Source organism: Ambystoma mexicanum, chromosome 4q (assembly GCF_040938575.1).
Source record: "Ambystoma mexicanum isolate Mex_15411 chromosome 4q, UKY_AmexF1_1, whole genome shotgun sequence".
Lineage (NCBI taxonomy): Eukaryota > Metazoa > Chordata > Amphibia > Caudata > Ambystomatidae > Ambystoma > Ambystoma mexicanum.
In genome coordinates this window covers 413,738,169-413,762,070 of record NC_090928.1, presented here as the reverse complement: position 1 = coordinate 413,762,070, position 23,902 = coordinate 413,738,169, and the positions used below count along the sequence as shown (strand labels likewise).

General features: G+C 43.9%; 1 protein-coding gene across 4 annotated transcripts in view; it reads right to left on the bottom strand.

Moving 5' to 3' along the window:
* LOC138467757 (zinc finger protein 2-like) overlaps positions 1–23,902 on the bottom strand; it is a 1,341,736-nt gene that overhangs the window by 691,833 nt on the left and 626,001 nt on the right. For all 4 annotated transcript variants that reach the window (XM_069607988.1, XM_069607987.1, XM_069607989.1 and 1 more), the window contains exon 7: positions 10,149–10,238. In XM_069607988.1, coding sequence (XP_069464089.1) covers positions 10,149–10,238 — 90 coding nt within the window. The remainder of the gene's footprint in view (positions 1–10,148; positions 10,239–23,902) is intronic.

Genomic DNA, 23,902 nt, shown 5'->3' with positions numbered 1-23,902 from the left:
TCTGGAGAATGTAAGGGATTCGGTAGCAGTCTTCGCGCTGCCTGCAGACGCCGACTCCTGGAGTGCGGCCTGGGGGTAGAGGTCGGCGTCGTCCTCCGACGACCGAACCTCCGTCACTAAGGGGAGCGAGGCACTCTTAGCAACAGTGGAGGGTTGCCTGGTGTCATGAGGCGATCTCGAATGCGAACGCCCAGAGGACAATGACTCGGTGGACCGTTCTCTACGTGCCTCTTTCCGAGAACTCGACGTGCGTGTCGAGTCTCGGTTGGACCTTTGTTTACTGGAAGTGGTGTGGGTAGCGCTAGTGTCGCCGGGTGTCTTCCCCATAGCTGCCCTGCCGGACAACCTTCCGAGGTCGGGGACTTGCGCTTGGCTGTCCATCGACGCCACATTGCCCTCGCCGTCCGAAAGTACGGCATCGCTGAAGGCACCCTCAGCGGCCATGGCCTCTTGTCGCCTGGTGTGGTGGGCCCAACGCTTTGTCGAACGGTCCTCAAGGGTCTTCGGTTTGAACCGACTGCATGCTTTGCAATTCGCCTCGGGGTGGTCCCACGGCAAGCAGAGGTTACACGTGGCATGTCCGTCAACCCAAGCATACTTGGTTGCACTTGGGGCAAAATTGAAAAGGGGTACCCTCCATACGCACCCTGTGGCAGCGGGCCGGGAGTGTAGGAATATAAGTAATGTACCTATATTAATCATAGTGTAGGATATGTGCCAGCCCCCACTCTCCCTACTTGCAGGGCCGAGTCCAGAGGACTTCCGAGGCCCGGGACGAGTCCAGAGGCTTTCCGAGGCCCAAATCCGTCGTTGTAGTTCGATGGTTGACTTTTCTCCGATCCGGCGTCGAGTGTCGATGTTCGGAGACTCGACGTATAGGTGGAATAAACGGGGAAATATATAACAATATTTGCAAAATCTGACTAAGTAAGGGAACTCCAATCAGTGCTTCCGACCAGCATGGAGGAAAAAAACAATCTGAGGGTCCTAGACGCGTGAGGGATCATGGGTACAGTGGATGTCACACTAGGGATAATATTACTGGCACGCACTGTGTCGACGCCCATTTTCGAGTTTCGAAAAACAAACTGTAATACTCCGCAGCTTCCACTAGATGTCGGCCTATGCACAGCATGTGATCTAAGCAGATTCCACAAGCCTCAGAAATATAGATATTTACGGGGGCAAAATATAAGAAATGAAAATAAAGGAGAAAGAAAAGGAAAGGTCGCTGCCAGAAATAACTCTGCCACGTAGTGGAGGGAGGAAATAACCCCACGCATGGAGCTGTAGAGGGCCAGACAATGCCACAGAGACACAACTGAAGCTGGCAACCCCCACAAGTAAGCAGCCACAGCAAGTAAGGTAGCGCCAAACAGCAGAATCCACATGGTGCAACACATGGAGAGCACAGTGTAAGCTGCAAGTACAGCGTAACACAGTGGAGGCTGGAGAGCTGCACAACCTGCAACACCCATAACGCAAGAAAAGTGGGGCCAAAAGAGCATAAATAATAAATGAAACGCATGCAACATAAACACACACCACAGCACGTGCAGAAGGCTGGCAACACCGCAAATGTGGGGAAGGGGCCAGGAGGACAAACCACAGGGACCCACAGGCACAAACTGGATGTGGCATGTTGGAGTCCGCAGTGGACAGCGAAACAGTGAATTAGGCAGCCCCACGAAGAGAAGAGCCACACGTGAAGGACTGGATGGCACGGTGAACCACTGCACGGCTGCACCGAAAGGCCCGCAGCGAAGTTTGAACAACAAACGCTAAGCACATAAGGCACAGTGCTCCTTCCTGGAAGAGACAGACCCACGTCATGAGCAAGAAGCGAAGCAGGGAGCACCACTGCCGAGGGCCCACGGGGAGGAAAGCAAAGCAGTGAAACGGCGCACTGCCACAAGAAGTGAGCTGCTAGGGCACAAGAGGGCGCCTACAAAATGGCCCAAAAGGGAATCCAGGGCAAAGTGAAGCAGCCGACTATGGACATATTTACTAAAGCGCAGCAGCCTACAACCCTCCCCACTCCCCCAGCACAGTCCGGGACGAAGGTGCAAGAGACTGAGAGCGCGCAGAGAGATGACCAACGGATACTTGAGGCTATCATGGAATTGAAATCCTTCTGGGGCACGGCAATGGCCGAGCTCAAAGAAGCGCTGGAAAGGAAGATAGACACGGTGGGCATAGATGTAAACTTACTGCGGCAAGATGTGAGGGCACTGGCGGACCGAACTAGTGGCTTGTAAAGTGCTGTGAAGAAGAATGAGGAACTAAGCACCACTAATGCAAAAGAGGTCCGCATACTGAAACAACAAGTGGCTAATTTGGAAAACCGGGCAGAAGAAGCTGAAGGACGAGCTAGACGTAGCAACATATGTGTGGTGGGCCTACCGGAAGGGGAAGAAGGCACGGACCCCACAGACTATGTCGAGAATATGCTACTGCAGGCAGTAGGATCTGGTAAACTTTCCAAAGGATTTGCGGTGGAGCGGGCGTATTGGCCCCAGACGAGAAGACCACAACCAGGAGCGCTGCCCAGAGCTATAATTGCAAAAATGTTGAACTACAGAGATCGAGAAAAGATTCTGGAATTCTTCCGGAAAGGTGGTATTATAACCCGAGCGTCAGCAACGATCACGGCCTACCCGGATTACACTATGCTGGTGCAGAGGCAACGATACAGCTATGTGGCAGTCAAGAGGAGATTACGCACTGCGGGGATGAAACACATGCTACTCTATCCGGCTAAACTAAAATTTCTGTATATGGGCAAAGCCCACTTCTTTGAGACCCTGGAGGAAGCGACATGCTGGCTGGACACGCACGGATGTCCAAAGTCGGAGGGGGACCAGGACCGAGACAGAGAGGCTAAGTGATCCGACGAAATGGGGGCCAAAGAGGGGGGAGTGACATTGCATAGGAGTAAGGGGGCATGGATAGTTAGAGTTGAATGGTAGTAGGGCAGAGGCCACCTGCCATATATGCCTGCCAAATTAACACTGTGGACTGGAATATAGTGACAAACAATCAGGATATGTGAAGCATAGCGCTGCGCCTTATAGATATTTCGGAGCCACACGATATATGCGCTTTATCCCCATTACTAGAAGTAGTAGGTGCGCCGATAGGGCGACATCTCCCCACTGAGTCCCAAGTACAGGCAGCGCCAAGAAAGGGGCTAGATGTGGGGGAGTCTGAGATCCAGGGATGGAGCTGGGCAACAGTTGGGAGGGAAAGGGGGGGGGGGTGTTGAGTGTGGATGGGAAGGGTGGGGGGAGGGATGGAAGTAGGGGTAAGGGGCGTTGGGAAATGTTGGGGAAGTTGGGGTAGGATGGGGAGCAGGCTTACATACACGAGCGATGGCCTCCGAGCAGCCCTCGGAGATGGGCAAAGGGAGGGATGGGACGAGAAGAGGCTATGGGGGACCTTAAGGTAATCACCTGGAATGTCAGGGGGCTCAATAGCTATTTAAAAAGAAATAAGGTCATGATGTACCTGCGAAGACAGAAGATAGATATAGCCCTCATACAGGAGACCCACCTTACGAAAGACAAACTAGAGGTGGCTTGGAAGAAATGGAGGGGGACCATGGTGGGAGCTACATATTCTGCCTCCGCCAGGGGGGTGATTACCTGGGTGGCACCGCATGTGCCACTCCAGGTATTACAGTCCACAGCAGATGCAGATGGGAGGATGGTGGCAATAAAGGGTCTGGTGGAAAATAGAGAGATATGCATCATAAATACGTACGCCACGAACCAGGACATGGTGGCATACTTCAAGACACTATACAGTAAAATGAGCATGTACCTTGGCGGGGGGGGGGGGGGGCGATGATTTGGGGAGGAGATTTCAACTGCACATTGAACCCGAAAATTGACAGATCAGACATAAAAATAGACCGACCCACTCCAGCCGCTAGGGCGCTGCTGTCAATATTGACAGATTTTGGGCTGGCCGACGTATGGAGGGAGCACCACCCACGGGACAGACAGTACTCCCACTACTCTGCTCCGCAAAACATGCACACTAGGCTTGATTATATGTTCGCCACACAGGAGCTGTTGGCGGAAATTGCACTGACTGAATATAAAGTGAGGGTTTTGTCAGACCACTCGCCATTGATCCTGAGGTGGCAATACCGCTCCCCAAGGGCCAGGATTCCAACATGGGGACTCAGAGCCGAGGCCCTGAAAGATATGACATTTAGGGAGGATCTGAGAGAAGAAATCACAAACTATTTTGAAACTAATAGTGGGAGTGTTGAGTCGGCCCGTACGCTATGGGAAGCCTTTAAGGTAGTAGTAAGAGGGACAGCCATAGCCAAATCCAAAGGACTACAAGGAGGGATCTTTAAAGAACTGCAGGAAACTGAGGTGGTGCTAGAGGGGGTCCTAAGTAGAGAGGGGGGCACCCAAGAAGACGCGGAAACCATACTTAAATTGCAACAGAAATGCATGGGGTACTGGGAGAGACTATGCAACCTTAACTATAAAAAAATATGTGGAAAGACAGCACGCGGGAGGGGACAAACCGGGGAGACTACTAGCGTGGTTATATAAAAGCGACACCCCCAGGACTACAATTCGAGAGATAGTGGGGGAAGATGGGCACACAGAGGACACCTTAGAGGGCGTGAACCGGGAGTTCCTGAGATATTATCAACAATTATATGGGGATGTAGAACGAAGTGACCGAAGGAAAATACAGGAGGTATTGGAAGACATAAACATGCCTCTGGCCAACTGCGGGATAGGTCCAGGTTACCTTAGGTGGGTCAAATTACTATATAGTGCACCGTTGGCCAGAGTTAAGGCCGGAGCGATAATATCGGAAAGGTGGCAACTTAGCAGGGGCACTAGGCAGGGGTGTCCGTGGTCCCCTATTTTATATATATTGGCACTAGAACCGCTGGCGATATATTTGAGGCAGCAATATGGCATTATAGGAATCAACATTAAAGAGCAGCCGCACCTCATCTCATTGTACGCAGATGATATGCTGCTCTATTTACGATACCCCGAAGAGAACCTCCAGTATATCCTGGAGGTGATGGAGTGATTTGCGTCGCTATCTGGTATAGCGGTGAACCAAAAAAGTTATGTATATTCCCGTTGGGTCTGTATGTGGGGATCCCACAAGATCAGCTACCAATCCTACAAATACCATGGGAGACAAATACGTTTAGATACCTGGGGATAGACATTTACCACACGGTGGAGGCAGAACATCAACACAATACGGAGAGGGCAGTAAGGGGTATAGAAAACTGCATGAGGTTCTGGGAGAAACTCCCCCTGGCAATGATGGGGAGGGAGGCGATGCTGAAAATGGTGGTCCTGCCGAGATTATTACACTACTTCGGGAATATAACATATTTGATACCGAGGAGACTTCCTCTGACACGGGACGAGGAACAGAATAGCCCTCTGGAAGCTACAAAAAACGCATGAAAGAGGGGGCATCAAATTGCCAAACTATGAGATATACTATTTAGCTAGTCAGCTACAATATGTGGCTAAATGGCTATCAGAAGACCCAACTGCAGAATCCAGATTATTAGGTGATATGGCTGCCCGAAAAGGAGATGAGAGAACGCCCAGAGATGCTGACATTGGGATGGAAGGTGTGCCGTAGGGCTTTCCAGGTCATGGAGAACCCAACCCTGTGCTCCCCGCAAGCGCCACTAGTTGCACTAACGGGGGCAGATGGACAGTTAATGAAGATGATTAGAAAACACTGGGAGCCGGTGGGGATAGCAACGATAGGTGATATAATACAAGAAGGGGAGATCAAGGCGTTTGGGGTGCTGGTGGAGGAAACAGGGTTGCATAACGGGCAACACATCAGATATACTAGTATGAGGAAGCAGATCAAAGAGACATGGTCAGAAATAATACTAGAGGAGCTACCGGATGCCACCATAGAAGCAATATATGACATAGCAGAAGGAGGGCACGAAATATCTAGAATATATGAGCTATTGATGTCCAAAGCGGGGAAGGAAGTGATACAACTAAGAAAGGACTGGGAAGAGAATGTGGGTGCCCCTATGAGTGATGGGATGTGGGAACGGGCCCAAGGATATCATAAGTAAGTGTCGAAGAATGTGAGGTTATAGCAGATACAGCTATACATAACCCACAGGGCATATATGACTCCCCAAAGGATAGCCAAATTCAAAAACATGGACAGGCAAATGTGTCCTAAATGTGGAGAAGAAAATGCTGGGATGGTGCACATGTTCTGGGCGTGCCCAAAGATTGGTAACTTCTGGGAAGAAGTAGCCCAGAGATTAGACAGGAAAGGTGTCAAGATAAATATTGAGTCGGCATGGGCATGTATGATCGGAGGGTTCCCCAGATCACGCAAATTAAAACATGTAAGCAAGCTGAAGGACCTGGTGTATATACTTGCAAAACGCAGGATTGCCATGGGGTGGAAGGCATGCCACAGACCAAGAATAGAGGTCTGGTGGAAAGACCTCCAGAAATGGACTGAAGCGGAAACAGCGGTATGGCAAGATGCTGGTAATACTGGAGGGGAGGAGGAAATGGGAACCCTGACGGCCTGGAAACAGTTAGTGACTACACTGTATGGGCCAGCCCAGGACTGGTCAAGCGACCAGGACTCAGTTGAAAACATAGATGAGGAATCCCTTCCGCACGAAGCAGTTGCAGAGCGCGCGGTGGAGTAAGCTCGTAAGGGAGGAGGGAATGGGGATGCAATTGACATTCAGTGATCTGTGTGAAACTCAGAGTATTATTCTATGTACTGTAAGTCGATTGTTTTTTTTAAAAAATTAGTAAAAATTGTTTTTAAAAAAAGCTAGAACACACGTGTCACATCGCATCTATATTATGAGAACGGTTTATTAGAACATATAGATAGATTGTGCATAATAGCTTTACAGGAAACCTAGGTTGATAAACCCATTAGTCGTGGATGGCTGGCATATGATTGATTGCCCGGCGACACAAGGCTTGAGAGGTCGCCCTAAGGGAGCAAGAAGCCCAATTGGAGTGGAGAAAATTCTGTCTTCTTCATCTAACATACTGATTGGGAAATACTGATTGGGAAACTCACCTTACTTAAAGATCTGTACCATGCTTCCATTGCTGAATTTTATGTTATTGACATCTATGTTCCCCGTATACTACGAGTCACTGTGTGGTATTGAGGGAATTGGAGGAGCTGCAGTGTCAACTAAATAAATCAGTTCCAATTTTGGTATGCAGTGATTTTAACGCAACGATCCATAATCTCCCACGTTCTGAAGATGGTGCCTCACTAAAACCAGCACCTGTAAGTTTGAAAAACGGCCTGAGGAAAACTAAACGGGGACAAAGGTGGAGCCAATTGATGGCCGAGGCCGGTCTGTCGATGGTAAACGGTGAGGTCCCTTCTGACTCCCCTCCCAATTTCACTCGTGTAAGTGGCTCTTCTAGCAGCATATTGGACTATGTATTTGTTTCTAGTCACTTGACAATAGTTGAGGATACGTGCGTTACGCACAGATTGGAAAGTGATCGTCATCCTCTTATAGTGAGATTGGGTTTTCCTGGGTCACCTTCTGGTGCAAATATCGTCCAGACCAGGATCTCGTGGAAGGATTCCAATATTGATAAATCGATACTCCCCATCTCCCATAAATTGACTAGATATCGAGAGAGATATGGCCAAATTGAGGCACTGAAGAGCGATGGCCACCGATGGCTTTGTGGATATGGTGGATAACTTTTGCAAATGGGCCATAACTAACATTAGGACCACCAATAGAATGGCGACCATCTACAACAAAAACCATGTGCATTGATATGATCATGCCATAAGAGATAGAAAGAGGTCTTTAAGAAAGGAGATTCAACGACTCAGAAAGACTGAGTTAGATCCAGTCATGTACAGCCACAAATGCAAATCTGTCAAAAAATCCGACTCTGTCTGGTTGAGAAGGCATAAGCATCAGAAAGAATGTAACATCTGGAAAGCTTTGATCTTTGCATCTCAAACAAACGATTTCATTAAGTTCTGGCAGATTATTGGGTATGGGACTTTGAAGAACAAGGACAACATCTTCATAAATGGTGTACCTGAACTGGTATGGAAGGATCATATCAGAAAGGCCCTGGGGGTTACCACAGGGATGGAAATGACCATGCACCCCTCAATTCCATCTGGTCCTACCGCCTTAACCGAGGAGAACTTGTGGGTGTGATTAAAGCTACTAAGACCTCAAGGGCAGTGGGCCCAGATGGCATATGTAGCTCTCTCTTAAAAGCTGCAGTGGTTCCATGTTTTGTTCACCTCCATTGGAACCACACAGAAGATTCCATCACTACATGTTTTGTTCACCTCCATTGGAACCACACAGAAGATTCCATCATCTTGGCGAGATAGCATAATCATTCCGGATTATGAAAAGGAATCCCCAGTCGACAGTGGGAATTATTGGATCCTGGCCATGTTGGATGCACCTCCAAAGATTTTTGCTAGAATTCTCCTGCTGGAACTGGAAACATGAGCTTCGGCCTGTAACATTATACCCTTCAATCAGACTGGTTTCCGGAAAGGCCAGAATACCACCACTAACATTTTGGCCCTCAATACTACAGTCCAGCAGGCCTGACTAAGTAGACAAACATCGGTTTATGCAGCCTTTATAGATCTAAGTGCAGCTTTTGATACCATCGATGGCATGGCATAAGCTTGCCTCCTTGCTATGATTATTTCCCTCCACGACAACACGAGAGACAAATCAAGCAGAGCCAAAATGGCAATAACACCAAGTGGTTTTCTACATCTAGAGGACTTAAACAGAGCTGCAATTTGGCTCCCACCCTTTTCAACCTTTACCTTGCTGATATGGACATAACCCTGTATCAATCCCCCTAAAATTGGGCACTGTAGCACTGAAATGGCTAGGTTATGCTGACAACATTGACATCTTTGATTTAAACTGCCGCCACAATCACGCTGGCTAGCTTCAAACTTCATCTCAAGGCCTCAATGAAAGATAGCACATACAAGCACTCTATAGATAAACTCATTAACAAAAACCAGGCCCTGGAGTTTCTTGAATATATCCAGCGCCGGACCTTATTACCGCCATATGCACAGCAATTCATCAGCAATCCGCTGGTTTGGGATTATGTCAAACTAAACCTTTATACTGTGAAAAACAGGGCAATTGTGGGCGCGTTCGAGGGTGTCCCAAGACAAGACAGGGGATGCCGTCTTTGTGGGGGAGCACTCGTCGAAACAGCAAAACATCTACTGTTTGAGTGAGGCTTTGAAGTTACTAAGAGCCTCGACAAAACTGGCTATGAATATGCAAAGCAGAGTTACACCCAGTGAAGGGTGGGATTTTTACCTGAGTGGAACAAGCAAACCATGTATTATCTACTTCAACCGATTATGGAGGAAGATTGATAAGATATTGGACATTTGACCAAAAAAATTAATAAATAAAAGAGATAATGCTCCAATTGAAGCAACAGTGAGCTGGATGATGATTTGTTTTTCTTTCCTTTTTTCTATCTTGAGAAAAGTTTTGTTTATTCGAAACTATAACACGATAAATAAATAAATGTCATTGTTCAGTTGGCAAGTGTGTTGTTGAAATATGCCTTTGAAACAGCCTTGTAGTGTCAAAACAAACATATCCACTAAATTAGACCATCATTGGAGAAATTATTTCCAACAGCAATTGTGCATCTGGGAAGGGTGTAGGAGTCAAGGCTTTTTTGATTAGGAAGCCTGGGTTTCTCGTTCGTGTTTTCAGTATGTGCTTTCACTCTACTATTCAGATAAAGGCAGTCTTTTTCACTGGGTGAGAGACAAAAACAATGTTTGGATATAAAAATTAATGAGCTTTAAAATTATACAGTTACTCTGATGGGGGCAACAACTGGATGCAATAAGTTTATTTCATTCAGTTTCAGTCCTGTCTTCTAGTTTAGTCTTTTTAACATTCCGGTTGTATCTTTGCATTATATTGAATTGCTGTGAATGGGACGAAGGGGATCAACTGTATACTTCCCCTGCAGGCCCATCAACCACTGCCTTGGGGATAATGATGCACAGGACTTCATTACATAACATACAGATACCAAAATGTGCAAGAACTATACGCTCACCTGTGGGACCACCATGGTCCTCTGTTCCATCAGAATCATCATCTTCCACTGAATAGATCTCCTCTTCTTCTCTAATCCTGAATTTAACACCTGATGGAAATATAAGCATGCATTGCAATTAAACGACCTTTTCATCAGACGAAAACATAGGCCTCCATTATGAGTATAGTGGTGGTGTAAAAAAGTGGCGATAACTGATACACTGTCGTTTTTACTGTGCCATCATTTTACGATTCTAGAGGTTTTGCCTCCAAGAAAATGGAGGATTTATCACCGCCAAACTAACCACCAGTGGAAATTGCCCAATCAGTCCTACGGGACTCCATAATGGGGATTAACACAAATCAGAATCTGAGGATTTACCACCAGTTCTGAGGTGTCAATTACATTACTACAGGCGGTTATGGTATTTGAGTTTGGCGGATTAACCATTGGTAAATCAGCCAAATTGGTAAGGAGGGCCAATAATATTGAATATTCAGCTTAATATGTATGAGTGCCTGTGGCAGGAAAAGGATCCAAGAACAAGCCCCAAGAGAAGGTAACCAGACAGTAAACATCTAATCCATTCTGTTCCTCTCTAACAAAACCATCAGAAGAGAAAAGGCCACAGTTGAGACCTGTATTAGTGGCCTCACAAAGAGATTTAGGAGTATAACAAAATATGTGTATGTTGTTCCAGGGCTGGGATCGAACACAGACAAGGAGGATTCCATGTTTTAATGCAATTACTGAGAACTGTCAACTTGTTTTCTAAGATGGAAAAAAAACCTCATAAGCATGCTTAAAGATCGTCCATTCATACACCACAATATAGTCTCTATACATTTTTGGGAAGCAACTCGACATCATTATCATATGTGATGATTTTGTTTTCCAAATACAAATCCTTATAATATTAAATCAACAATGGATAAGGGCTATGAAAGCCCATTGCACTACCCATTGTTAACTCCTCACTGTGAAGGATTTAGAAGTCCAGGCCATTTTGATTTTTATTCATAAGAAAATGATGCAGTTATCCATCTCAGAAAAGGTGGACTGCTAAATAACACCGCCTTTCTGAAAGCTCCATGCCAAAAGCATAGTATACACCAGTCCCCTGCTGCATCAGCCTCCTGATTTGCAACTCCTGCTCTTCAGTGGCACGGACCAGGTTCAAAGTTGGAAGGTATCTTGTTTGACAGCTGCTGTGACCGAAAAGTCACTGCAGTCAGAGGTTGCATTTAAATCTGCACCTCTGAGCCAAACCATAATTATGATTAACTATCCACCTGGTGGCAGGGTAATTGCTAATATTGAGCCATACCTGAGTTTTGGTATGGTGATGGTTGTTCATACAATTATTACTGCCACATCAGATTTGTATCATACACATGTGAACACTGTGAACTTACATGGAAAGGCTATGTGGATTATTGTCAGACTGCACCTCACTGAGGAGGCCCAACAAGGCCAAAACGTATATGGGTTGCTTGTGTTTCCGTGCAGAGGGGACCTGGCCTAGCAGTTTGGACAGGGCTGCTCCCATTGGTGGCAGTACCCGACTGATTTGCATATGGCTAGACCCTTTTTGCAATGGCGCAGACTTGCTAAAAAATGGTGGTGTGGAAGGTTGCCCAGAGCAATGCCAGCAGTTCAGATTAATTAAAAACCTTCTAACAATCTCTTTTTTGGTTTCAGTTTGTCTCCCTATGTGAGAGAGTATGCCCAGACGTGGGTCCCTTGCTCGCTGTGCCATAGGGAACGAAGCTGCAGCTCACTGAGGAGATTTAACAAGGCCAAAACATGTTTGGGGTTGCTTGTGTTTCCGTGCAGAGGTGACCTGGCCTATCAGTTCGGCAGGGCTGTTCCTGTGGGGTGCATTTATAGGCCCCAAACAAAAGTTCCTTTCACCTGAATGGCAGGTATTTAAACCTTGCAACAAAAAACGGCCTGTCTGTTGCTTTTGCTTTTCACATGAATGGCAGGCATTTAAACACTGCAACGAAAACGGCCTGGCTTTTGCTTCATGTAAAGTTAAAGAGCAATGTGAAAAGGGGCCTACCTATCATTACCAATGGACAATCAGCAGTTTGATTTACAAAAGGAGGAATCAAAGAATCCCGTAACATGGAAAACAGGATTTTTCAACATTGAAAGCAAAAACAGCCTGCACGCGTTTGCAAAAAAAAAAGCCTTTAAAAAACCAAAATGGGGAAAATATCACTGCTCACAGAAAAATGGCAGGAAAGCAAAACATGATGTGCGGGCTGAAAAAAGCAATGTACAAGCACTTTGGCTTAAAGCGCTATATAAATTCAATAAACATACACAAACATATTGTGTTTCATCCACCAAACTGCAGTGACATGTGAAAAGACATTTAGTCTCCAGGAAAAACCTATTCTAGCTGAGGGCAAAACGTCACAAAGGAAAGCCCCACTTCAGCTGGATGTCACATCTCACATCTAATAACCCGCAATAAAATGTGGTCCTGCTAAAGGCATCAAAATTCAGTATCCCCCAGACCTACTAACTAGGGAAGCAAGGACTTCAAGAGAAAGCCATCCTTGGCTGGAGCATGACTAAAAGGTGTGAATCCTTGTTGCACCCACTCCAAAGAACACACACTAACTTCAAAGAGACTCATAAAAATCTCTGGTCACAGGCTGGCCCAGGGGGACAGATGGCAGTCGGTGGGGGATGAAGCAGCCATCCCATTTGCTGAACAGGAACACTCACAATTAATTTAGAACACTATTTTCATTTCAGGCATTTTGCGCAGAAACCATACTGTGTGGATTGATTCCATTTTTACACAATTTTTCATGTAATTTCCAGGCAGTTTGGGGGGTATAAAATGCATCAACCTGTGACTCTGTGAACTGCAATGGCCAGTTAGACTAGGTTTCTGGCTGATCTGAACATGTTACAAATGTGAGCGTTGGTGAAAAGGTGGAAAATGAAATTACAAATATGCTTGATAACTTACATATTCATAACTGTTGTACATTTTATGAATGACAAAAATGTGACACATGGCCATGCTATATCGTACAGATTTGGCGGTCGGCTTATCTAATTCCCCATGATCATCTCAAACAGAATATATGTTTCATATGGCAGTTGCTAGTACAATTATGAAGTTGTGATACATAACTAGTTTTTGCCAAAAAGTTGAAAGGAGAACAAAGGATGATGACAAATGGGAAAAGACAGATGTTGCTCCAAACCCCTAAATCAACCCTGACTGGGGGCAGAGAGAGAGAGAGGGTAACTGTCCAATCCTAGCAGCAAGGATTATTGAAGGATACTTCCTCTAGATTGTAATATTGGTGATGTCATTTCTGCTAAATAAGAGGGACTGTGCTAGGACAGGGGACAAACAAAAACAGGGGAGACAGGAGGACGACAGAGAGAAGGCTGCTGAAACTTAACATCTTTGAGAGTGGAGTGACCAGACCCCTGCCCTATCTTTCCACAGTGTCCTGAGATGCAGCTGGCTTTCCTGAACATTAAACATAGGCTTGCTATGTAAGTAGCAATAACCCCAGCCCTAAATTGCATTTCAGTCGCCCCCCTTGAAGAATCTCATGCTTGCCCGTGTATATTAGCAAATCCCCATTGAAAAACCCTTCATTTATCTGTGTAAATCCTTAAGTAAATCAATTCATTCCCCCATTGAATTCCACGTAATCGGTATTGGTGGAATTTGAAACCAGCAATCTTTTTCCCAGTGTTTTTTGTTAATTGTTATAGTTATAAAGTGTTGTCCAAAAGAATTAATCCCATTATGATCTGGGAAACTAATTTGTCCCCGTGTTTAAATAGTACACTGCTAAACGAATTTCCATTTGCCACTGTAGTTTCCATTTGCATTTGCTATCTGCCAAAAAACGATTTTCCTATTGTAAGCGTCCCCATTTCCCCAAGCTGCCTGTCATTGTAAGCATAAGTGAAAACAAATTCCCATTTGCATTTTTCCTTTCCATTGCCCATGTGTTGAATCTCCTAAAAAATGATTTTCCTACTTTATTTCTATTTTCCCTGGTGTGCTGATTAGTATTCTCTAAAACTCTGCCTGTCTCCTAAGTGTAAGCAGTACGAATTTTCTTCTATTCTGTCCCCTAGCAACTGTGAGAAATCATTTAAAAAAAACATTCTTCCATTGGGTCTCCAAAAACTGATTTTCCCGTGCTTTGCTGGCTCCTCATATTGTTTCTGTGGGCACCACACCAAAACCAATTTGTCCCCTGTATTCCTACTCCCTGCCACTGCCTTGCATTGAAAGGAATCAAGTCAATTGATGTTTGGGGCTTGAGTGTCGCAGAGGGAGTGCTTAACCTTCATGCAATCATTTTGAGTAGAATTATTTTTGTCTTGCTTCGTCATTAAAAAATGAAGTAGTATCACAGTATATCTTATCCTGGTTGCCTTCTAGAAGTCTTTGTATTTGTGTATATATACAAAAAGGGTGAGTCCCTATTTTTTGTTAAGGGGGATTGAGCTAACAACGGGACTGAATTCTGGGAGAAAAAGTAGCAAAAGCTCAATTACCCCTCTTTTTGTCCGCCTTGCAATGGGATCAGGAAACAAGGGATTTTTTGATAGATATCTTTCTTATCTATCTAGGAGTCACATAAAGACATATTGTCCAGAGAGCGTTCAAAGTAAAAAACACAATATTTTAATAGGTTAGATTACACACTTCTATAAATGGTCGGTGCTTTCCACAAGGCACGCCCAGACTTTAGAAACAAATTAGAAAACATAAAATTAAAAAAGTCCAGCAAAGAAACACACACATATTCTATTTGTGGTGTCTAGGGTTAGTAAAGTGACAGTTCTTATGAAAAACCTTTCCAAATCAATTGCTTAGATTTCTGATTCTGTTTGGGGAAACCAAAACATTAAAGGCGCAGCAAAAGAATTTTAGCGCTGCAAAAAAGGCACATCTATTTTTGTGTCAGGATGCCTACATATGTTTCGGCAACAATTTGCATCAACACCATCCCTGGAGTTCTGCTGCTCTAGTTGTAGCCCCCTTCAGGACAGGAAACTGTTTTTTAGGTTGATATAAATTCAGGGAACCCCAGGTATTCACTTTATTTTCCAATGCTGAAAAGAATGGAAATATGGAATTCGTGTTAGTGCTTGGACTGGGATACACTATAAAAAAGCTCTTCTGGTAAAAGTTCATGCGAAATGGATACTCTATTTTCCACATTCCCAATTGTCACTGACCTTTATATGCTTTTGTGGTCGGACTCAAGTTTTTTATTTTTGTTGTAAAAACAGAGTGGAGTCACTCCTTATTTTCTGTGTGTCGCCGTGCAATAAATTCCTTTATTATTTCAGCTTTAGACCAATGTTAGTCTTTACGTCGAGATACTTCAAACTTTGGACCTAAAACAAGTTTCATATATTGATTTTTGGTAGAACATTATTGACATGCTCATCTTCCAAGGTGCAGACTTAACTGCATTGTTTACTGACCTGGTGATTTAAAATCCCAGTCCTCTAATTTCGGTTACGCGTTGGATCTTGTAATTGCTGCACGTTTGCACTGTCAACGATTTTTCAAAGGTATCGTCTATTTCTTTTGTTTAGTTGGCCTGTGGAGACATACCCAAGGTTGTTTAAGGCACGTTCCCCACGTTGACTATAGTATCTTAATTTTCGCTTGCTCGCAGAATTCCGCAGTTCTTTCTTTAAAATATAGAGCAGCGGGTCGCAGGGTTACAGTTCGTTTACCTTTTGAGGAAATCCGCAGGTGAGTCTTCCTTGTTCATCGTGCAGCTCCTTTCAATATTCGCGTGGGGAACCGACTCGATCGAAGTTGGTACCGCGAGGGAGGAGATTGTGTTTTTTCTGTGTTCGCGTGTCATGTGACTACCGCGTACGGATACTGGACGCCTATTCATTTTTGCTTAGTGACGCTGGCGGCCATCTTGGAGTGTGTGTCACCAAGCTCTTTTTTATTTTGTTCTTGTTGGAGTACATTTGTACTCTGTTGATTGTAACCTGTAATCATAATTTAAATACTGGATTTCAAATGTGAATACTACAACACGCATTCTGGTATTTCGAGAGACCGTGTATGGCGGCCTAAATGTGTTATTGGAAGCCCATTTTGGGCTATCATAGTGCAGGCCAAATGGTCTTTTTTCATATGTGCAGTAATGCCACATAACCCTTACAGATATTCACAGGGTGCCGACCCTGTGCTTGTTGTGATTTAAACCACTTTTTTGGAGAAACCTTTTTGCCTTGGTCTGATCAGCTGGGAACCACTTTTGCACTCAAAAGAAAATACCCCACTCGACTGACGAATTTAAGCCATTTTTCACAGTGTCTAGATCAAAAATCCACTTTTGTTCGCAATTGCGCAAGGCCAGGTCGCGGTCTCCTCCTCTTTTCGAAATCTGGACTGTTTGAATGATGAAGCAGAATATTTCGCATGGTTTATGTTTGAAAAGGAGATAATGAGCGACAAGGGGTTTATTAGGTGTTTGATTTCTTATATTGGTCCGGTGTTCTCCAATACGTATTTTGATGTGTCTTTTTGTTTTCCCAATATACAGAAGTTGGCACGGGCATTTGATCGCATATACTACCCACTGGGAACTACAGTTTGTAAATGATTTAAAGTGCCAGATTCTTTCTTTTAATTTAACGCTCTTCATGTTTTTCGTGAGTGAACAGACAGAGCACATGCCACATTTGAAGTGTCCTGTTACCAATGGGAGGTCCCAAAGGGTTTTCTGTGGTTCTGCTTTTTTTTTTTACACGAGGGTATGTGTGGACCAAGTTGTCCTTTAGGTTTTTCTGTCTTTTAAACGCAAATCTCTGGGGTGCTGGATTAAAATCTTCAGTTTTTATGATATGCCAGTTCTTTAGAACTAATTTGCGTAGTTTATGACTGATAGGAGTGAAAGTTGTGACACATGTCATTTTTTCCACAGTTGTTTTGTTTGGCGGGTTAAGGCATGTTTCTCGATTTTTGTTTTTCGCATTTTTGTATGCCACATTCACCTGTTTTTTTGGGTATCCTCTTTGTTCCAGGCGTTTTTTAAACTGTTTCCCGTGGATCTTATAGTCATCTATGTTTGTACAGTTACGGCATACTCTTAGAAATTGGCCTATCGGAAGGTTGGCCTTCAGACTGGCTGGATGATAGCTTTGATACTCCAGGAGTGTGTTTTTGTCTGTCTTTTTTCTGTATAGGTTTGTGGTTAGGAAGCCGTCTGTCCCCATTTTTATTTCCAGATCTAAGAAAGGGATACTCTTAGTGTTGCGGCACATGGTGAATTGGATGTTTGTGTTACATTGATTTAACCATCCTTGGAAATCTAATAGGAGTGAAGTTGAACCTCTCCATATTAAGAAACAGTCGTCAATGTACCTATGCCATGCAATGATATTTGTTTTGAAAGGATTCCCAGTATGATAGATGGACTTGGTCTCTACAAAATCCATATATAAATTGGCAATGTCTGGGGCAAATGTTGCACCCATACTGGTCCCGTGTCTTTGATTGTAGAAGACATCTTCACAGATGAAATAGTTCTCCATAAGTGCCAATCTTGCACATTCAAGGATGAAGGAGGTAGGAACCGTCTTGTTCTTGTTTCGTTGGTTCAGATATTGTTCCAAAATATGTAGACACTTGAGTTGTGGAATGCTAGTGTACAAAGCAACAACGTCTAGTGTTGCTAAGATGTCTCCTTGTTCTGTAATTGTACTTTCTACGATCTTTATCATGCTCGTCGTGTCTTTCACATACGATTTCATGCGTGATACAAAGGGTCTGAGGAACCAATCTACATATATCGACCAAGGATCAAGTCTATGGCCGACACAATTGGTCTCCCTGAAGGTTTTGTGCTGTTCTTGTGCACTTTGGGGAGTAGGTCGAAAGCTGGGATAGTTGGATTGATGTTAATTAGAAAACGTTTCTCATCATAGTCTATCCACCCTTCGGATTCTGCATGTGACATCAGGCTCGATATTTCCTCTTTTAGGCGCGATGTCGGGTCGCCTTGTAATGGTTTGTAGAATTTCTGATCTTGTAGATGTAATCTGATTTCCTCATTGTATGCATTTGTGTTCCATAGGACTATTCCTCCTCCTTTATCTGCAGTTTTTATTATGAAGAGATCATTTGTTTGTAGGTCTTTTAATGCCTGTCTCTCAATCGGACAAAGATTGTCTTTGGTGACATTTTTTGTGGATAACAGTTTTTTAGTTTCCTCGATTATTTTGTTTTCAAAAGCAGCTATGGCTGGACTTATGTGGTTCGTGGGGAAAAAGGTCGAAGGTGGTTTCAGACCTGTAGTGCTCTTTTCTTTTTCTCTGTTGCCTTCACTGGGATTTCTAAAAAAGTATTTTAGTCGAATTGTTCAGAAGAATTTTTGCAATTCAATCTCCGTTTGGAAATTTTCTGCCTTTTTTACAGGTACGAAGCTTAGTCCACGAATACTTTTATCTACCCTTCCGTGAGAACATGAGTAGAGAGGTTGAAAATGGGAATTACTAATTCTGCACTGGTCCGTTCCAATTCCGTGTCTGCATCCGTTCAGGTACTTGGGATTGATTGCGGCCTCCTTGAAGAAACTTGTCTTTGGTTTTTTCCTCCTCTTGGTGCGTTGGTGTTAGTGCTATTATCGGAATCGCTACTCGTGGTACTATTGGTGGTGTTTGAAAAAGTGACATATGTTTTCTTTGATATCCGTTTCTTCCTCTTGGTGGGCCTGTTTTGTTGATGTTCTCGTAGTATGTTTCCACAAGATACGGATAGGTCTTCGTTTCTTTATACATTTCAATGTCTTTAAGTTTCCAAATTTTCTTATCGATGGTTATTTTTTTGAATTTAGCCATTTCTTCTTAGATTTTTTCCAATTTTTGTTTTATCTCAGTGATGACTTGATCTGATTTTATTTTTTCTTCTAGGATATCAATTTCAGCTTGTTGTTCTTTGGCTTCTTCTTGAGCGATGTCAATAATTAGAATGAGCCAGTCCCTTGAGCATTTATTACCCACACACTGAATTTTCCTTTAAACTTAGCATTATCGATGAAAACTCGAGGGATATTTTTGACCTGAAGGCCTTCCGGGATTATTCCAGCTTTCAGATAAGCTAACATCAGCTGTCCGTGAGATTCTGTCCTGATAAGCTTTTTCTTTTTTTGTGTTAAAATCTCAGTCATTCCCAGCGGTGTTATTGGTTGGATTTATTTCATCTGGGATCATTGTTAATGGTTGGTTAATTATTTTTTGATAGTACTCGTCCGTGAACGATACAAGATTCACAGTTTCCATGTTTGATGGATAACAGGGTTTTCTATCTGGTTAAGGTTGCTGTATAACACAGACGGGCTGGCACAATGTCAGCACTTTATACTGGACCCTACAACAACCGGGTTGTCCAAGTGTGTATATACAAAAAGGGTGAGTCCCTATTTTTTGTTAAGGGGGATTGAGCTAACAACGGGACTGAATTCTGGGAGAAAAAGTAGCAAAAGCTCAATTACCCCTCTTTTTGTCCGCCTTACAATGGGATCAGGAAACAAGGGATTTTTTGATAGATATCTTTCTTATCTATCTAGGAGTCGCATAAAGACATATCATTGTCCAGAGAGCGTTCAAAGTAAAAAACACAATATTTTAATAGGTTAGATTACACACTTCTATAAATGGTCGGTGCTTTCCACAAGGCACCCCCAGACTTTAGAAACAAATTAGAACACATAAAATTAAAAAAGTCCAGCAAAGAAACACACACATATTCTATTCGTGGTGTCTAGGGTTAGTAAAGCGACAGTTCTTATGAAACACCTTTCCAAATCAATTGCTTAGATTTCTGATTCTGTTTGGGGAAACCAAAACATTAAATGCACAGCAAAAGAATTTTAGCGCTGCAAAAAAGGCACATCTATTTGTGTGTCAGGATGTCTACATATGTTTCGGCAACAATTTGCATCAACACCATCCCTGGTGTTCTGCTGCTCTGGTTGTAGCCCTCTTCAGGACAGGAAACTGTTTTTTAGGTTGATATAAATTCAGGGAAACCCAGGTATTCACTTTATTTTCCAATGCTGAAAAGAATGGAAATATGGAATTCGTTTTAGTGCTTGGACTGGGATACACTATAAAAAAGCTCTTCTGGTAAAAGTTCATGCGAAATGGGTACTCTATTTTCCACATTCCCAATTGGCACTGACCTTTATATGCTTTTGTGGTTGGACTCAAGTTTTTGATTTTTGTTGTAAAAACACAGTGGAGTCACTCCTTATTTTCTGTGTGTCGCCGTGCAATAAATTCCTTCTTTATTATTTCGGCTTTAGACCAATGTTAGTCTTTACGTCGAGATACTTCAAACTTTAGACCTAAAACAAGTTTCATATATTGATTTTTGGTAGAACATTATTGACATGCTCATCTTCCAAGGTGCAGACTTAACTGCATTGTTTATTGACCTGGTGATTAAAAATCCCAGTCCTCTAATTTCGGTTACGCGTTGGATCTTGTAATTGCTGCACGTTTGCGCTGTCAATGATTTTTCAAAGGTATCGTCTATTTCTTTTGATTAGTTGGCCTGTGGAGACATACCCAACGTTGTTTAAGGCACGTTCCCCATGTTGACTACAGTATCTTAATTTTCGCTTGCTCGCAGAATTCCGCAGTTATTTCTTTAAAATAGAGAGCAGCGGGTCGCGGGGTTACAGTTCGTTTACCTTTTGATGAAATCCACAGGTCAGTCTTCCTTGTTCATCGTGCAGCTCCTCTCAATATTCGCGTGGGGAACCGACAAGATCGAAGTTGGTACCGCGAGGGAGGAGATTGTGTTTTTTCCGTGTTCGCGTATCATGTGACTACCGCGTACGGATACTGGACGCCTATTCATTTTTGCTTAGTGACGCTGGCGGCCATCTTGGAGTGTGTGTCACCAAGCTCCTTTTTATTTTGTTCTTGTTGGAGTACATTAGTACTCTGTTGATTGTAACCTGTAATCATAATTTAAATACTGGATTTCAAATGTGAATACTACAACACGCATTCTGGTATTTCGAGAGACCGTATTTGTGTAGCCACAACATTGGTGGCTGTTGTAATTGGTTGAGTTTCGTTTGACATTAAATAAATATCTTATTGATACAAATCAGCCAGGTTCCTAGTCCATTGCGACACGGGGTGTTTGTGGAAGTTGGGTGCAAGACGGGTTGGAGGCCTACTCAAAAATAATCTGTAGTATACTAAAAAATGTAAAAGTGTTTTATCGTGCGCCACATTCATTTCAGAGGAAGGAGTTCCCTGGCTTGCGTGTGCCATGTAATAAACCGTGACATTCCCACTGATTTGCATATGGCTGGACCCTTTTTGCAGTGGCGCAGACGGGCTAAAAAACAATGGAGTGGAAGGTTGACCAGAGCAATCCAATGGTTTAGATCAATTTGAAACCTTCCACTCATCACTTCTTTGGTTTTAGGGCTAACTGAACATTCACACCTGCACTCTTGTCAAAGGGCTGCAAGTGTATAAAAGGAGTCCAATTCCTGGTGTGAAGAGGACGGTGGAAGCAGATGCGTAGTCGAAGAAGCAGCAGAGAGGCCAAGAGAAGCAGTTTGGAATTGTGGCGAAAAGGCCCGCTGAGACGCTGAGGTCTGCCGAGGAAGATGACCTGTGGAAGCACAGCGTGCGAGCTGAAGCCCCATGGAGCAGAGCGAGCGTTGGAAAGGGAGCCATGCAGAGAGGAAGCCTCTTTCCATGGAAGTGCTTGTTCCCCTGCAGTCAGAAGGTGACACAGGAGTGTCGGAGGGGCAGAATTTGGATTCCAAATGTGTAAAGCTGAACGGCGAGCAACCAGCACTGCTGGGAGGTTCTTAAACACCACAGGTACGCTTTTAGCAAAGAAGAAACCCGGTATGCAAGTGTTTGAACTTCCCGAGGGGAATACATTGTATCGGAGTGGTCACGTGCAAGATCAAACAGTTTTCAAAGGTCTTCAAGCATTGGGTATTTCCCTTTGAACTGAATAAATGGGGATAAACTCTTTGAAGAGGAATTCATTGTATGGCAGTGGTCGCATGCAAGAAATTACACGATTTCGAAGGTTTCCGAGCATTGAACATTTCATTTTGATATAAATATAGAAATATTACCTAGCAAAAGGGTTTCAAGTGCAACTGGCATTCACTGAACACTGAACTTACATCACGGGTAAAAGGGGGGGTGGATGTGTGCTGAATGCAACCCGTGCTCAGTAAATTCTAAAACGAACAAAACCTTAACAAATGCAATTCCACCCATATTGAACACCGAACTGAGTGTATTCTTTGGCAAACTGAACAAAATCTTAATAAGCACAATTCTACATGTGTCGAATACCGAACAGAGTGAAATCTTCGCCATAGTAACTGAAATTTCCAAATGAAGCCATAAACTGCATATTACAAAGACTTACTTTTTGAAGCATAATCAAATAAGACTTTGAAGTTGTTTTGGATACATTCCTCACTTTATATCAGATCTATCAACTATAAAGAGAAGATTCACGAGTGGCAAAGACCTTTTTCCGAGACCAAGGATCATTCTTGGTGTTGTCGAACTTAAGCCTCGGTGAGGAGGAATACTGAGGCTGGAACTATTTCAAGTTTTTGGTGTTTCTAAACCTACGTCTTGGGGCAGAAACCCTGATACTGGAACTATTTCTACTTCTTGGGTTGAACTTAAATCTTGGGTTCCCCTCAATATTCATTGGCACATGGATTTGTGTTACTTGGAACTTGGAGAGAGGAACCCTGAGCCCTGGTGAACACTACATTACTCTAAGTTCAAGAGAGGTAATTTTCAGACTTTTGATAAAGCTGCTTTATGGTTGGGGAAGGGAACTGAAAGGAAGCTGAGAGCCGGAAGAGGCTCGGAACTTTGTGTTGGACACTGTTTCTTTTGGTTGCTGATACCCCTACACATTGTATTGATTAATTGTGAGTGCAAGTATAGATTTTGGACGCAGACAGATTCTTCAGTTGAACTCTTTGACTCAGACATTCCTTAGTTTTATTTAGGTAGGGAAATCCCACCTTAGCATAGGGCAAGTTAGGCCAATTTCCATCCTAACATTTACGTTAATAAAGCTATCTGTTTTGAATTCTGAATCTGTTGTCTGGGCCCTTCTTCATGATGCTTTCACATCTGATCCTCTCTACTGTGACAAGGGAGATTACTGCTGATGCACTTTTGGTTCTTGGGTCTCTGATCAATACTGTGATGAGGGAGATCACTCCTGATGCACTCTGGTCTACCGGACCCCAACCCGGGTCTCCTGCAATTCCTGTTCCCTTATTTGAACCGGGGAATGCATCTCTTCTCAGGGTTGCGGGTGACTTGCTCTTCACTTGTCACTTTCTTCTCGATCACCTGTGCGGCTCAATTTAGGCCTGGGGCTGACAGTCTTGGCATTGTTGTTCAACCAACGGTGAACCTTGCAGAGGTCACGCCACCACCTTGGCATCCCCAGCTCTGGAGTGAGTCTGCTCCCTGACGGCTCACAGTACACCCCTGGGGCTTCCCCCTCTCTGCATCCTCTCTTCTGGGGACCAGATCTTCTGCATCACCAAGAGGAGTCCTTGGGTTCTGCTGGCTTCGCAACTGTTGCAGTCTCTTTCTGTAAGTCCCTTCTCACTTTTTATTGTTGCTAGCTGGGTCTTCCCCAGCACAAAGTTACGAGTCCTGCTTTACTGTCGTTAGAGTGATCGTCTTTCCTTCCTGGG